The sequence below is a fragment of the Eptesicus fuscus genome, chromosome 14, assembly GCF_027574615.1.
Source record: "Eptesicus fuscus isolate TK198812 chromosome 14, DD_ASM_mEF_20220401, whole genome shotgun sequence".
Taxonomy (NCBI): domain Eukaryota; kingdom Metazoa; phylum Chordata; class Mammalia; order Chiroptera; family Vespertilionidae; genus Eptesicus; species Eptesicus fuscus.
Window position 1 is genome coordinate 58,988,236 of NC_072486.1, and position 13,324 is coordinate 59,001,559.

General features: G+C 37.6%; 1 protein-coding gene across 1 annotated transcript in view; it reads right to left on the minus strand.

Moving 5' to 3' along the window:
- EXOC4 (exocyst complex component 4) overlaps window positions 1–13,324 on the minus strand; it is a 737,356-nt gene that overhangs the window by 394,183 nt on the left and 329,849 nt on the right. Inside the window, exon 10 of the mRNA XM_008150517.3 lies at window positions 5,011–5,107. Within this exon, the coding sequence (XP_008148739.2) occupies window positions 5,011–5,107 (97 nt within the window). The remainder of the gene's footprint in view (window positions 1–5,010; window positions 5,108–13,324) is intronic.

A 13,324-nucleotide genomic window follows, 5' to 3' on the forward strand; every position in this document is an offset into this window, starting at 1 on the left:
TATGGTTGATAGCTCAATAAAATGTACTTCATTGGTGAAGGTTTAGTTATATTTAGATCATGGTTAATAATTACCATAATATAATTATTCAAAAATAATAATTTTTTAACAGTCTAAATTCATGTCAGACCTAGACAAAAGAAGAAAAAGATGCCATTCAAATTTCAACATTAACATTTCTCCCCTTTTGTTCTCAAATTCAAGGCCTAGAAAATAAATTCCATTTATCAGAGTGAATTCATCATTCCTCTTGCATGTTTTACAAGAAAGCTATAAAAATAGCAAACTGATCAGTGGGAAAAAGGCATCAGTCCTATCATTTCCAAGGTCTATATCTTGGTGCAAGTATTTCAGAATCTACCCAGGTGTGGCCTGAAGTGTATTTATTTCAATATGGTTTTGTTTGTGTTTTTTTCATTTAGACCCACAAGGAGAAAAATTGATCAGATGACCCCTTATTGTCCAAAGATTAAAGGTTTAATTGCACACAATGCCTTTTCAGACCAAGACTGAAGCAAGGATACTACTATACTTCATCTTTCTAAAACTTCACACTCTAAGACAATTTTCTGGTTTATGAACCAAAAAGAGAAAATGGTATGGAAAAGCATTAAGTAAACAAATCAAGGGGTCAGCAGGGTTAATGGGGAGTGCACAGATAGGAAGTCAGTATGTTTGCCTCCAACAGCCTGTGCATTTCCTGGTGATGGGCCGGCATTAATTGAGAAGAGTACAAGAATAAGTCTGCAAGGTTACCAGATCTGAGGCGCCTGTGCAGTAAGTTTATGTGAGGACAGTATAAACAACTGCTGAGCATATATAAAACAGCATAATGGGAATCCACGGTGTGGTATTCTCAGCAGGTGCTTCAGTTTTCTGTAGGGAAAACCTTCAGGTTGCAAAGAATGCACTGGCAGCTGAATAAAAATTTTGAAAAGAAATGTTTAAATAAAGTGTGGAAAAGCCACAGACAAAGTTTCTAGAAGACAGAGAACAGTGTTGCTAGACACAGGAGAAGAGAAGGGAAGGAAAAATGAAGGCCCTGCTATACACGTGGGAGGGTTTCTTCCTTTCTGGTGAAAAGTATTTGAGATTCCTCACTGAAAGAGTTGAGGAAAACAATGACATCATGTTTGAACAGTGCTGGCTTGTGATAAAAGTCAATTAGTGATGAGTTCCTTCTGAACTTATTTTTAATATGGAGTTATAAATAAAGACTCATTATTACAGTCAATGAGAAAGAGTGGAAAATTGGGATGGAAATAACATTAGTCACTCCACTCTAGCAGAAACACATCTGGATGGGACTGCTTGGTGACGGGATGTGATCGCTCAACAATGTCAAGCTGTTTGCAGAGAGGCTGCCCCGATTTACAGAGTAGGTGTAAGAGACCCCACTGATCAACCTCCTCTCCAATAACTGGTATTTCGACTTCCTAATTTTTTGCCACCTACGCAGCCACCAAGCGAGCAAGCAAGGATTCCATCTTATGTTTTTGTCTCCTCAGAACCTGGCATAGAATCAGAGTTCAAGAAATAATCAGTGAGTAAAAGTGAAGTGATGGAACCTACATTTGAACGTTGATAACTTGTTCTGGTTTTCTTTTTAAATTTTAAAATTATGCTTTTTCCTAACTTTCCATTCTTCTACACTGCCTCTCCCACTATGTTGCATCTTCTTTTAAGTCATAAGTTGCTAAATCACATTCACTTTAGCAAGGAAAACAAAAAACAAAAAACCACAAGGAGCCCTAACTGGTTTGGCTCAGTGGATAGAGCATTGGCCTGTGGACTGAAGGGTCCCAGGTTCGATTCCGATCAAGGACATGTACCTTGGTTGCGGGCACATCCCCAGTAAGGGGGTGTGCAGGAGGCAGCTGATTGATGTTTCTCTCTCATTGATGTTTCTAACTCTTTATCCCTCTCCCTTCCTCTCTGTAAAAAATCAATAAAATATATTTAAAAAAAAAACAAGGAGCAAAAGGATAAAAAATATATCTATACATATTTAAATAAGCCCATAACAATAAGAGTGACTATTTCTAAACAAGACTCCAGATCTAACTTAGAGAAAACACACATTGCAGGTATTCAATAAATTTCTCATTTATTGACCATAAATAAATGAATGACTAGAGAAGAAATGGGAAATTTTCAAATGATAATAGTAAAAATAAAATATACTAGTATGACAATGCACTCTGATTCTTCTCGTTACTGAAAGTAAACTTCCAAACTTTAGAAGAAATAATAAATCTAAAAATCAGCAAGTGCTGAAGCATAAAACCAAATAAAAATTTTAAAAATTAAAAAAAATACTAATAGATCTTAGTCATTTGAAGTTCCATAAGCCCATCAGGAGTTATCAGCTAAAACTCTATAATGGTTTGAGAAGATAGGTTGCACTTTGAGTCAAAGGCTAATTTAAAGTCTATGATGATCACCTGCTTGGAAAAGAGTTGACTTACCTTGCAGACCACATAATATTAAGAGTTACACAGAGAATGAATGAATGATCAACTATTGTAAATCATGCAACAAAACTTTCTCCAGTTGTAATCAATAATAAAATTCTAACCCTGGCCCTTGTGGCTCAGTAGTAGAACATCTGCCTGCGCATTGAAGGGTCTTGGGTTCAATTCCTGATCAAGGGCACATATCTGGGATGCAGGTCAGATCCCTGCCCCAGGTTGGGCACGTGTGGGAGGCAACCAATTGATGTGTTCCAGATGATGTGTCTCCCGCCCCATCCCTGTCTCTCTCTCTCTCCCTCTCTCCCCTCCTTTCTACTCTCTCTAAAAAATCAGTGGAAAAAATATCCTCATTCCTCAGGTGAGGATTGAAAATAATAATAATAATAATAATAATAATAATAATAATAATAATACAATTCTGAATGAAAGTAGAGACCAAACAAGTGAGTAAACCTAATAGGAGTATTCTCAAGCCTCAAAACAACTCTTCAGTAAAGCAGGCACAAATAACACTAAACAATAATTGTCAAGAACTGTAATGCATTAAGTTCTACCAGTATTTTACCCGAATTGCATTTTATTAAGTGTGAAATGGTATGTTTTTTCCATTCAACTAACTTCACGTTGAAAGAGGAAAAAATGTTTATGGGGAAAAAGCTCTTGAAAAGTGGCTATTATAAACACTGCCAAAAACTTCCAGAGGGTTTGTTCCTTTTGTACTTAGGGACAAATGTAAGCACGAGGATTCCATTTACCAAGCCATACAGAACTCTGCAGTCAATTATGGCGTTCAATCTAGGTTAGAAGATGCCTATACTGATTTAGGTAATTTCCCATTTTCCTAACAATTAGCAACATTAACTAAGTAGAAATCAATTGTAATTGGAGAAGAGAGTGAGTACTAAATTAATTACCAAAGTTAGTCGATATATGAGAGAATTGTTACTTAATCCAGAAATTCTATATGCTGTAATTTACCTATTTCATAGGTATATAAAATCAACTACATTTAGAGGAATAGTCTTAATTCTCTTAATTCAGTCATTATTAAATTACATGAATTTACTCAAATGTTTGCTAAAACAATTTTTAAAAGGTTAATAACATTTCTTTTAAAATCTTTTATTTTTTATTGTGCAAAAGTGGGGCTTTTTATTGTTATTGTTGTTGAATTTATTTATTTGTGCTTTTTGCATTTAAACCTAATTGGGTAAAGTATTCCAGTACAATTTTTAAAAACTGGTTAAAAGATTAGAATTAAATGAATTCTAATGATATCAATTTAGTAATTCTTGGCTAATGACGTGGTAGGATAATTCCAGTAATAACGTACTTACGTTTTGGAAAAGTACATATAGTATTATCTCTGACCAATTCAGTAGCATCTGTTTAACCATTAATCCAAATGCCTCAAAAATTATAGAAGTTACCTGAGAAAGTTAACATGATGATATGAGGTATCTAACTTTTAATGAATTCAAGGGTTTCTTATTCATTGTATGAAAATACAGCAAAAATATACACTGGTTATTACCAAGGAAAACATATAACTAATATTACATTAGATATTATATATATTAGATATTATATTAGTCCCCAAAGTTCTCTTTTTTTATTGTAGCCAAAACTCTTAATTTACCATCTTAATGTCTTTCAGGGATGCATTACAGTAAGTGTTAACCATATGCACATTGTTGTAACAGATCTCAAGAACTTGCAAAACTGAAACTTTAGATCCATTGAACAAACCCCCTTCTCTCATCCCAAAAAGCACCCTTTTAATGGTACTTACGGCTTACAATTTTTTTTAAATAGAACTCTCATGGATTCTTACTTTCTTACATCATAGTATCACAATAAACTGAGCACTGTAATAGTCACCATCAAGTTTTCCTTCAACATCTAAAAATCATGTATTTAACTGATATAATGTCTTTAGTTTTATAAATCATATTTGTTCAGAGACCTGCCAATTCTCAAAGGAAATCTGAGTAATTAGTGTAAATTAGTGAGACAGATCACCGGTCTGCAATTTTTTGTTGTCAAGAGCCGAAGCGTAAGTATTTTAGGCTTTATGGGCCATATGGGTTCTGCTGCAAATATTCACGGCTGCAACTGTAGCACAAAAACAGCAATGGGCAATACATAAATGAATGAGCATGACCGTGTGTCAATAAAAATGTATTTACAAAAACACGTGGCAGGTTAGCCCTCTCCCATGGGCCCTAGTTTGCCAATCTCTGAAATGCATAAGGAGAGGAAGGAAAAGATGGGGGAAGGGAGAAGAGCAGGGACAGGGAGTAGGAGAGAAAGTCTAAAGTATTTATGAAGTATTTCTCCTGAGAACAAGCAGCTACTTAGTGGGGTTGACATTATTTATTCTATTGACCACTTTGATAGTGAGGCCCTAAGAAATGGAGCAAGTTTTCTTTTTTATGACGTTTCAATGCTGACTGACCTATTAGCATTCCGTACATCTGCATCAATAGTGAAAGTATTGACCTGACCTTCAGTGACTACACAGGATTGGACTTACCTTAGTAGTGGATGGAATATGACGGTAATATTTCTGGCTCCAGGTTTGCAGACAAATTTTGTTCCTCCACCTTCTATTAAATTGTCATCAGGACCCCCTTTCAGAAAAAAGAAAAAAAATAGAGATTTAGTTTTTTAGAAATATTACAAAGAAATAAACCAAGCATATCTAGATAAATGTTATGGGGGCATAAGAAGGACCATCTTTGAAAACAATTGCCTTCAATATCTACAAAACAATTTGGAATGACTTGGCCTAGCCTTCCACATTAAATAAACCATGAAGGAGCATTTTCATGGAAGCACAGTGAAAATAAAGAGTATATTTCAAGAAAAAGTGCAAGGGTATAGCTCTTGCTCTCTAACCACCAGTATCTATCTTGGACAGTACAGCACAGGAAAGTTTTAAGGGAAGAGAATTGCCATTCACAGTTGTCCAGAGCTGTAAAGGTTGGAGCAGAGACCCAAATGAACTCAACTGTCTGTATTTCATCAAATCTAAGATCCCACTGATTGAAAGATCTGCTATTATTTTAGGTTAACAGTAAGGGGGAAAATGTCCTGCTAATTAAACTACAGAATGCTTCCTTATCACTTAGGATCTTTATTTTTTCTTACTGAAAAGCTCCTTTTAAAATAGGTGGATGTTTACCATAAGTCTCACATACACATGTAATAAGGAGATATAAGAAAAATAAACTGGTTGAGATAGTCCTAAAACTATGGAATACTCAGAGTCCAGCTCTTCTGAATGACTCAGGGTTTGTCACTACCCTTGTTTTCTAAAGATTGTCAGCAAGTGAGTTTCTTAAAGGAGTGTTTCCAGTACTTTATTTCAAGCTGCTGATTGATATCCACTCTGCCAGGTTTAATATATTGATATGTTCTTGATGCCATCAGAAGATCTAAAGAAAACATGTCCCTGTACTAAGCAAGACTCATATTCATTCCTCAAATGGTCCTTAAGAGGTTCATTATCTGAAATACAGAGTCATAGTATGAGGAATAGTCACTCAACTCCCACACACTGAGGCAAAACAAGTCATTATGACTGTCTTCAGCTGGACAGCCATTAAGATGCCATTGATTACAGATATATCCTAATTACAGAGAGTTTAGTATGTGAAAACAATGTATATTTTAGGGTGTTGGGAGAAATGCTCTCCTTCCACCCCCCAATGCTCATATTTCTTCCCATTAAAATGAAGATCGATTAATGTAATCCCTGACCTCTCTCCATCTTTAACCCACTCCAGGGAAAGTGAACTAACTCTCTGGTAAAATTGAGATGAAAAAGCTGGGCATACTTGCTTCAGCAACCCCCTTATTCCGTTTTTGAAACCGAATGATATATATAAAAGCCTAAGCCACTGGCCGACTGGCTGGTAGCTATGACGTGCATTGACCACCAGGGGGCAGATGCTCAACACAGGAGCTCCTGAGGACAGCAACTTTGCAGAGTGTCCTCTCGCACTCCGGGACCCCTTGGGGGATGTCAGGCTGCCAGTTCCGGCCCGATTCCCGCTGGGCAGGCCGAGGGACCCCACTGGTGCATGAATCTGTGCACCGGGCGTCTAGTAGATAATAAGTGTGGTCTTGCTAAGTTTAGTAATAAAGCTTCTGCCTTATCAGAGAAGGACAAGTGGTCCAGCACCTTCTGTGAGTGAGTGTGCAAATCAGTTTAATTTTGATGTTCATTTAGAACACTCACTCGACTCTCTATCTGGCCTATATCAATATAAAAGTAATTTTCATCTTTCATCTATCTTACGTTATTTCTTAAGAGTTTCAGGACTCTGATAGGAAAGATACATGCCTCAAAATGGGCTTCTCAAAACCTTCACAATCTGCATTTACAATGTTTCCATTCTTTTTTCTAAATTAAACATTTTCTTTCTAATTATAGTTCTTTGCATGATACCAAACACAGCTTAATCTCACCTGATTTATTATCTATCTTAACGGTCTCTGAGGCATCTTGGAAATTGACTGATAAAAACATGTGAAGCTTCAGAAATCCATAGCCCAGATCCTCAAGAGTTCCCAGGGGCACCAGAGTCTAGACAAATCCCACTTGGATTAGTTGTTTCCACCAACTAATCAGAGCAAGGTCTGTCTTAAGAAAAACAGAAAATATAATGGCATGTTCAGCGCTTAAGTCTAAAGCATGAGCTATTTTTTCTCATTAGAAAGAAATCCATCTTATTGTACTATCTTTGCATCAGTGATATGACTGTTCTACTGAGTTAAAGGAGAGCATCAAGACCAGCACAAACACTACTCCTTTATAAAAATCCTCCTCCAAGGTCCCTGGATAGTCACAGACAGAAAAAAAGAAGCAGTCAATATGCCTCCTTTATCAAAACTTCCCCTTCCAAGATCACAAAATCTAGACACAATTGAATCACCAAGGAAATGGGGGGCGGGTGTATAGAAGAAACCTGGTTATATTCTACACTCCAGAGACAACATAAATAACTTGCTATGGAATAAATGAATGCACACAAAAAATAATGCCTAAATCTACTAGATGTGAGCATATTTTTTTAAAGACTACATGATCTCCAAAGGCTTTTAAAAATTCTGATGTTCTGTGATTTTTGGTATTCAATAATTAAATACAGACCTGATTTACCCACCTCCAGTCATTTATTCTAAATCCCTGTTAGCTATAGACACAGGATTACTGAAAGCTTGGGCAGAAATATGGAAAAAAAAAAAAAAAAAGGAGAGAGACTTGAAGCTGAAGAGCAATTCCACGTACAAGAACTTCTTCGTTACTCCAGTCCTGCTACCAAGGGCCAGCTACACTGTATTCGCTGGGATGTCCTCCTTACAGACCACAAGTTTTAACCTCGCTTACTAATTTCCAATAAACAGCACTGACCCAGGGGAAATATTATTGAAAACAGAGCTGTCACAACCAAAGGTAAAGGCTGTGGCCAAAGACCATACAGCCTGTGAATCTCTGTGCTCTGAGATTTATTCTAGCCGGCTAACATCTGGGCGAGCAACCAGGCTGGGCAGTCCTTAGGCGCCTTCCCATAATCAAGGAGCTACTGCCATGAACAGTCCTAGGGAGCACGTTGTTCAGTCCTGAGAAGAGCACAGGATGGCCCAGAGCCTCTCCCTCCCGCTGTTCATTACGCTACAGTCTATCTGGGCTGGAGAGGCCAGGTGATAGGCACCAGAGAAAACGGTAAATGATGATGGATGGCTGGGGAGCAGGGAGACTGACAATAGCATTACAAGGAGAAGATATGCTCCGCAGAAAGGAGGGGCAGAAATGCCCTGGCCACATTTCCTGTTTCTGACAATGAGGACAGGGTGGCAAGAGGCACCCAGGCCACCCAACGACTGTAGAGATGACAGCCTCTTAGAGCTCGCAGTTAGTTCTTCATTTAGAACCCATTTCCTTATAGATAAAGAACTCCCAAACTTATTTACTAGGTGTACCAGTTCATAATGCGGATGTTTTTCAATAGATGGAGTTACACATATGTTGATATATATGCAATTTGATATGTATGCTATTTTGTTGTATTGACAGCAAGCTTCAAAACTTCATATGTCAAATTTGCTGAAGGTGTTAACATCATCAATATGTTTACGCTTAAAAATGTCGAATTTCGTGCCAAAAAAAAGCATTTGCGGGAAGTTTTCATTATTATTTTGAAGAAAAGTTATCATATACTTCGGGAAGCTTATGGTGAACATGCTCTATCTCAAGATACTTATGAACGCTGGTTTAAACACTTTAAAGGTTGATGATTTAGATATGAAAGGCACAGAATGTCCAGGTCAACCAAAAAAGTTTGAAGACCAGCAATTACAAGCATTATTGGATGAAGATTCATGTCAAACTCAAAAACAACTTGCAGAAAGATTAAATATTGCTCAGCAAACAATTTCTGATTGTTTACAAGCAATGGGAAAGATTTTAAAGGAAGGAAAATGGATGTCACATCAACTGAACAAAAGACAAATGGAAAAGCGAAAAGTCATCAGTAAAATGTTGCTTCAAAGGCACGAAAGTCTTTTGCATCGAATTGTGACTGGCGATGAAAAGTGGATTTATTTTGAGAATCCCAAATGCACAAAATCATGGGTTGATCCAGGTCAACCATCAACATCAACTGCAAAGCCAAAGCGCTTCAGAACGAAGACAATGCTCTGAGTTTGGTGGGATCAGGAAGGTGTGGTATATTATGAGCTTCTAAAACCAGGTGAAATCATTAATATTGATCGCTACCAACAACAAATAATCAATTTGAGCCACGCTTTGATCGTAAAACGACCAGAATGGGCCAGAAGACTCGGCAAAGTAATTTTGCTTCATGATGACGCACCATCACACATTTCAAAACCAGTTAAAGACACGTTAAAAGATCTTGCCTGGGAAGTATTAACCCACCCGCTGTATTCACCACTTGTTCTGATCGATGGCACACACTTTCTGAGCAGCACTTCAAAACGTACAAAGAAGTGGAAAATTGGGTCTCTGAATGGTTTGCCTCAAAACAAGAAAAGTTCTATTGGGACGGTATCCACAAATTACCTGAAAGGTGGGGGAAATGTGTTGCAAGCGATGGATATTAATTTGAATAAAGCACTTTTGATGTTCCTCTAGAAATTTACCATGTTTTCTTTTATTACAAAATCTGTAACTGGTACACCTAGTATTCCTTGATTCTCCCAACTAGAATTTGATGTCATTTATAATAAATATAGTCATTTTAGCAGAACATAAACAAAAACCCAAAACCACAGAAAATAAAATGGAAACAAATGTTCTCACTGAGAGAACTATGGTACAATGGGAAGAATAAAAAAATCTGTGCCAGACCCCACATCAGCTACTTACTATTAAATTATTTCAATTCTCTGAGCCTCAGCTTTTCTGTTTATATAATACAGATTGCAATGAACTCTTTCAAAGACTTTGGTGATGTTTAAGTAAGATAACATACTCAAGGGCATTCAGGACAGTGTCTGACACCTAATGCATCTCAAATAAATGGTGGTCTAATTTCCCCTTGAGAATTATCAAGCAGTTAAAGACTTACTGATCAGAAACACACACACACACACACACACACACACACACACACACACACACCATCACTGGAACATACACTAAAATACAAAACCTCCAAATTAAAAAAATGTTATTCTTGCTACTATAGGAAAAATTATACACATCTATATAGAAGCCTTTAATGAGCCTAAACTGTCTGCCATATTTTGAGAGCAGATTTATTGTAGTAAAAAGCTTAGAAAACCGCAGAGAACACAGCACAATGGAATAAAATTAGACTGTATCCACTCTTGCACTTTCAATTAAAAATAATCATTATTAGAAGTATTGGTGTTCCAGTGGTGAATGCTTTGTGCCAAGCACTGAGATGAGAACTAGAGAATGTGAGGTCCCTTCTGCTTGAGCTGCAGAGGCGGCACGCCCCGGCCGGCGTTTGTCATGGACTCTCAATTGAACTTGGCCTTTCCATACAGAAAAGAACCACGGTAAAGCGGAAGATTTTTGCAGCACACACTTCGCTTCATAAATACTTTCTAAGGATTGTAAACATGCATTCAGTACAATAAATATGGAATTGCTGATTGCATCAATAAATAAGGTCTTTAATTGGCCCTAAGAGCCAGCTGAATGGTCGAAGAATTCCCTGAATTCACAGCCCTCACCTTGCCAGAGGGGTTCTTCTAGATCAAGCTCTTTGGTAAGTGCCCATTTTTAAAGCACAAATTATCATTACGATTTAATGCTGTTGCTGCTGCTACTAGCACTACCAACAAACTTGTAAAAAGGGACTATATATGAGCTTGAGGTTTGGTACTAAATTAAGAAGAAAACGAAGGTAAAGTACTTTTTCTTACACTCAAATAACTCACAATCACAGTCAAGTCAAGCAAATCGGGATTGGTGAGGACATTCTATTGCTCATGAGTAAGGTGCTGTTCGGGGGTGGGGCTAGGGAGGGGAAATCCAGGCAACAAGCCCCTTCAAGGAAAGGGTCATCTTGACTCAACTCTCACCAAGTGTGTAACTATTGTTTTAGTATGTTTTCATTGATTTCAGGGAGGAAGGGAGAGGGAGAGGGAGACAGAAACTTCAATGATGAGAGAGAATCATTGACTGGCTGCCTCCTGCATGCCCCCAACTGAGGATCGAGCCTGCAACCCAAGCATGTGTCCTGACCAGGAATTGAACCATAACCTCTTGGTTCATAAGCTGACGGTCAACCACCAAGCCACCGGGGCCGGGCACCAAATGTGTAGTTATTAACAATAATATTACTTTGTTAATGGATGAGAATAGTTTCTGGCATGTAATGCATACTCAGTAAGTATTTGTTGAATGACTATATAAATAAACAAACAAAAACAAACAAAAAATAATAATGTCTCTGTTAGTCCAAGTGAATTCATAGTACAAAGCACTGAGGAACAAACAGCAGTTATGTTTTACATAAAGTATGTTTAATAAGGAATCCAAGTTTCAATAAAGTCCTGAAAAAGTATATTGATTAAGACATTATTTGTAGAGAATCTCCCAAATAGAAACAAATGAGTTATCTACACCATTAGAAAAGTAAATGTCTTGCCTATATTTCATTGCCCAATTACATTTTATTCCTGGGTAGCTAGCTTTAATGTTGTACTGTAGATAACTAAGATGTGTCAAGTACTACACAGGATATGTAGAGAGAAGGTCATGAAGGAGAAAGCAGGTTCATTTATTACTCATCTACTAGGAAACTGCTACTGTGCTAGACATTTTACATAAAATGTCTCACTTAACCTTAAAAATACCCCTGTAATACCCTTACCTATCACAGAGATGAAGAAATGGAGGCTCATTGAGGGTGTTGGGAGCAAAGTATCTTGATCAAGGTCATACACATGGTAGGTTCAGTATTCAAACAATTTCCCCCCAACTATACATACTTAATGTCATTTTAGGTTCCCAAGAAACTCACAAGTAGAATAAAGTGACATAAATGACAAGTGATACAGAAATATTCTAAAATAGGGAAGAGTAAACCCTGATTTTATGGTGGTTTTAAGAAAATGCATTTTCTATGGAATCAACACTAACTGTAGCAGTTGGTTATGTAAATTCAGGCTTAATTAACTTAGTGGGGTGGAGGCTTAAGGTGAGAGGTGATGAACTGAACTAATCTTTGAAAGGAGGGGGAGAAAAACTATTAAGGATTCCTTGACAATCCTTTTATATTGCAGAGGGCACAGGTGAGATACAGTAACTGAAATTTATAGCAATGCCATATAGCTGTAGAATATTCTAAAGCAGAAATAAGAGTGAAGAAGAAAGACTTTGAGAGCCAGGGTTAAGGATTTACCACCTAGAAGTGGTGAAAACAAGGGATAAAAAGTGTTGAAGGTTCTAGTGAGAAAGAAATTAAAGTGATTAACCATAGATGGGTCAAAGCTTGGTGAGAAAATAAATTAGGCTTGGAAAGGGTTTGACTGAAGAAAATGATAGAAGCTGACACCTGGCGTCTCTATAAGATCAAAGAGTATTTATGGCTGGAATCAGAGGAAAGAAAATGTGAAGAAAATGGGAGGTTGCAGTTAGAGGGACATACCTTGAATTAAAGCCTTCATTGCCTTTCCCTGTGGTTGCAACCACAGGCAGCCCTCCCCTGAATTAGAAATGGCATGGTGGCCGGGGGCAGTAAGTTTGATGTTTCCTACTTAAAGAATTTGGGAGTAGGGTAAGACTGAGGAAAGAAGAAAGAAAGGAAGGAAGGAGGAGGGAGGAAGGAAGGGAGGAAGGGAGGAAGGGAGGGAGGGAAGGAGGGAGGGAGGAAGAGAGGAAAGGAGGAAGGGAGGAAGGAAGAGGAAGAGAGGGAGAGAGGGAGTGAGGGAGAGAATGAGGGAGGGAGGGAAGAAGGGAGGGAGGGAGGGGAAATTCTAAGGATTGCAGCCCAGAGGAAGAAGGGGTCACTCCTATGGGTACTCTCTAGAGGTATAAGGCAGAGAAAGAGATGCAATCTAAATTAGGGACTGCCTAATGGTAAGCTATTGTGAGAAGGACAAATAGTGCCTGGTTTGAAGTGTGAAGAACAATATAGTATATATACATGAGTATCTTGTATCTGTTAGAAATTTGATTTGAGCAGACTGCTAGGAAGGACATACTTCACCTGAGTTTGCTCCAAGTAAGACCCTTTCTCCCGGATTTCTGGTAAAAGACCATGAAATATTTTTTATAAAGAAATAAAAATCATATTCTTTTGTTGTTCTAGAATTGAACATATTCTAGCTCCTATATAGCA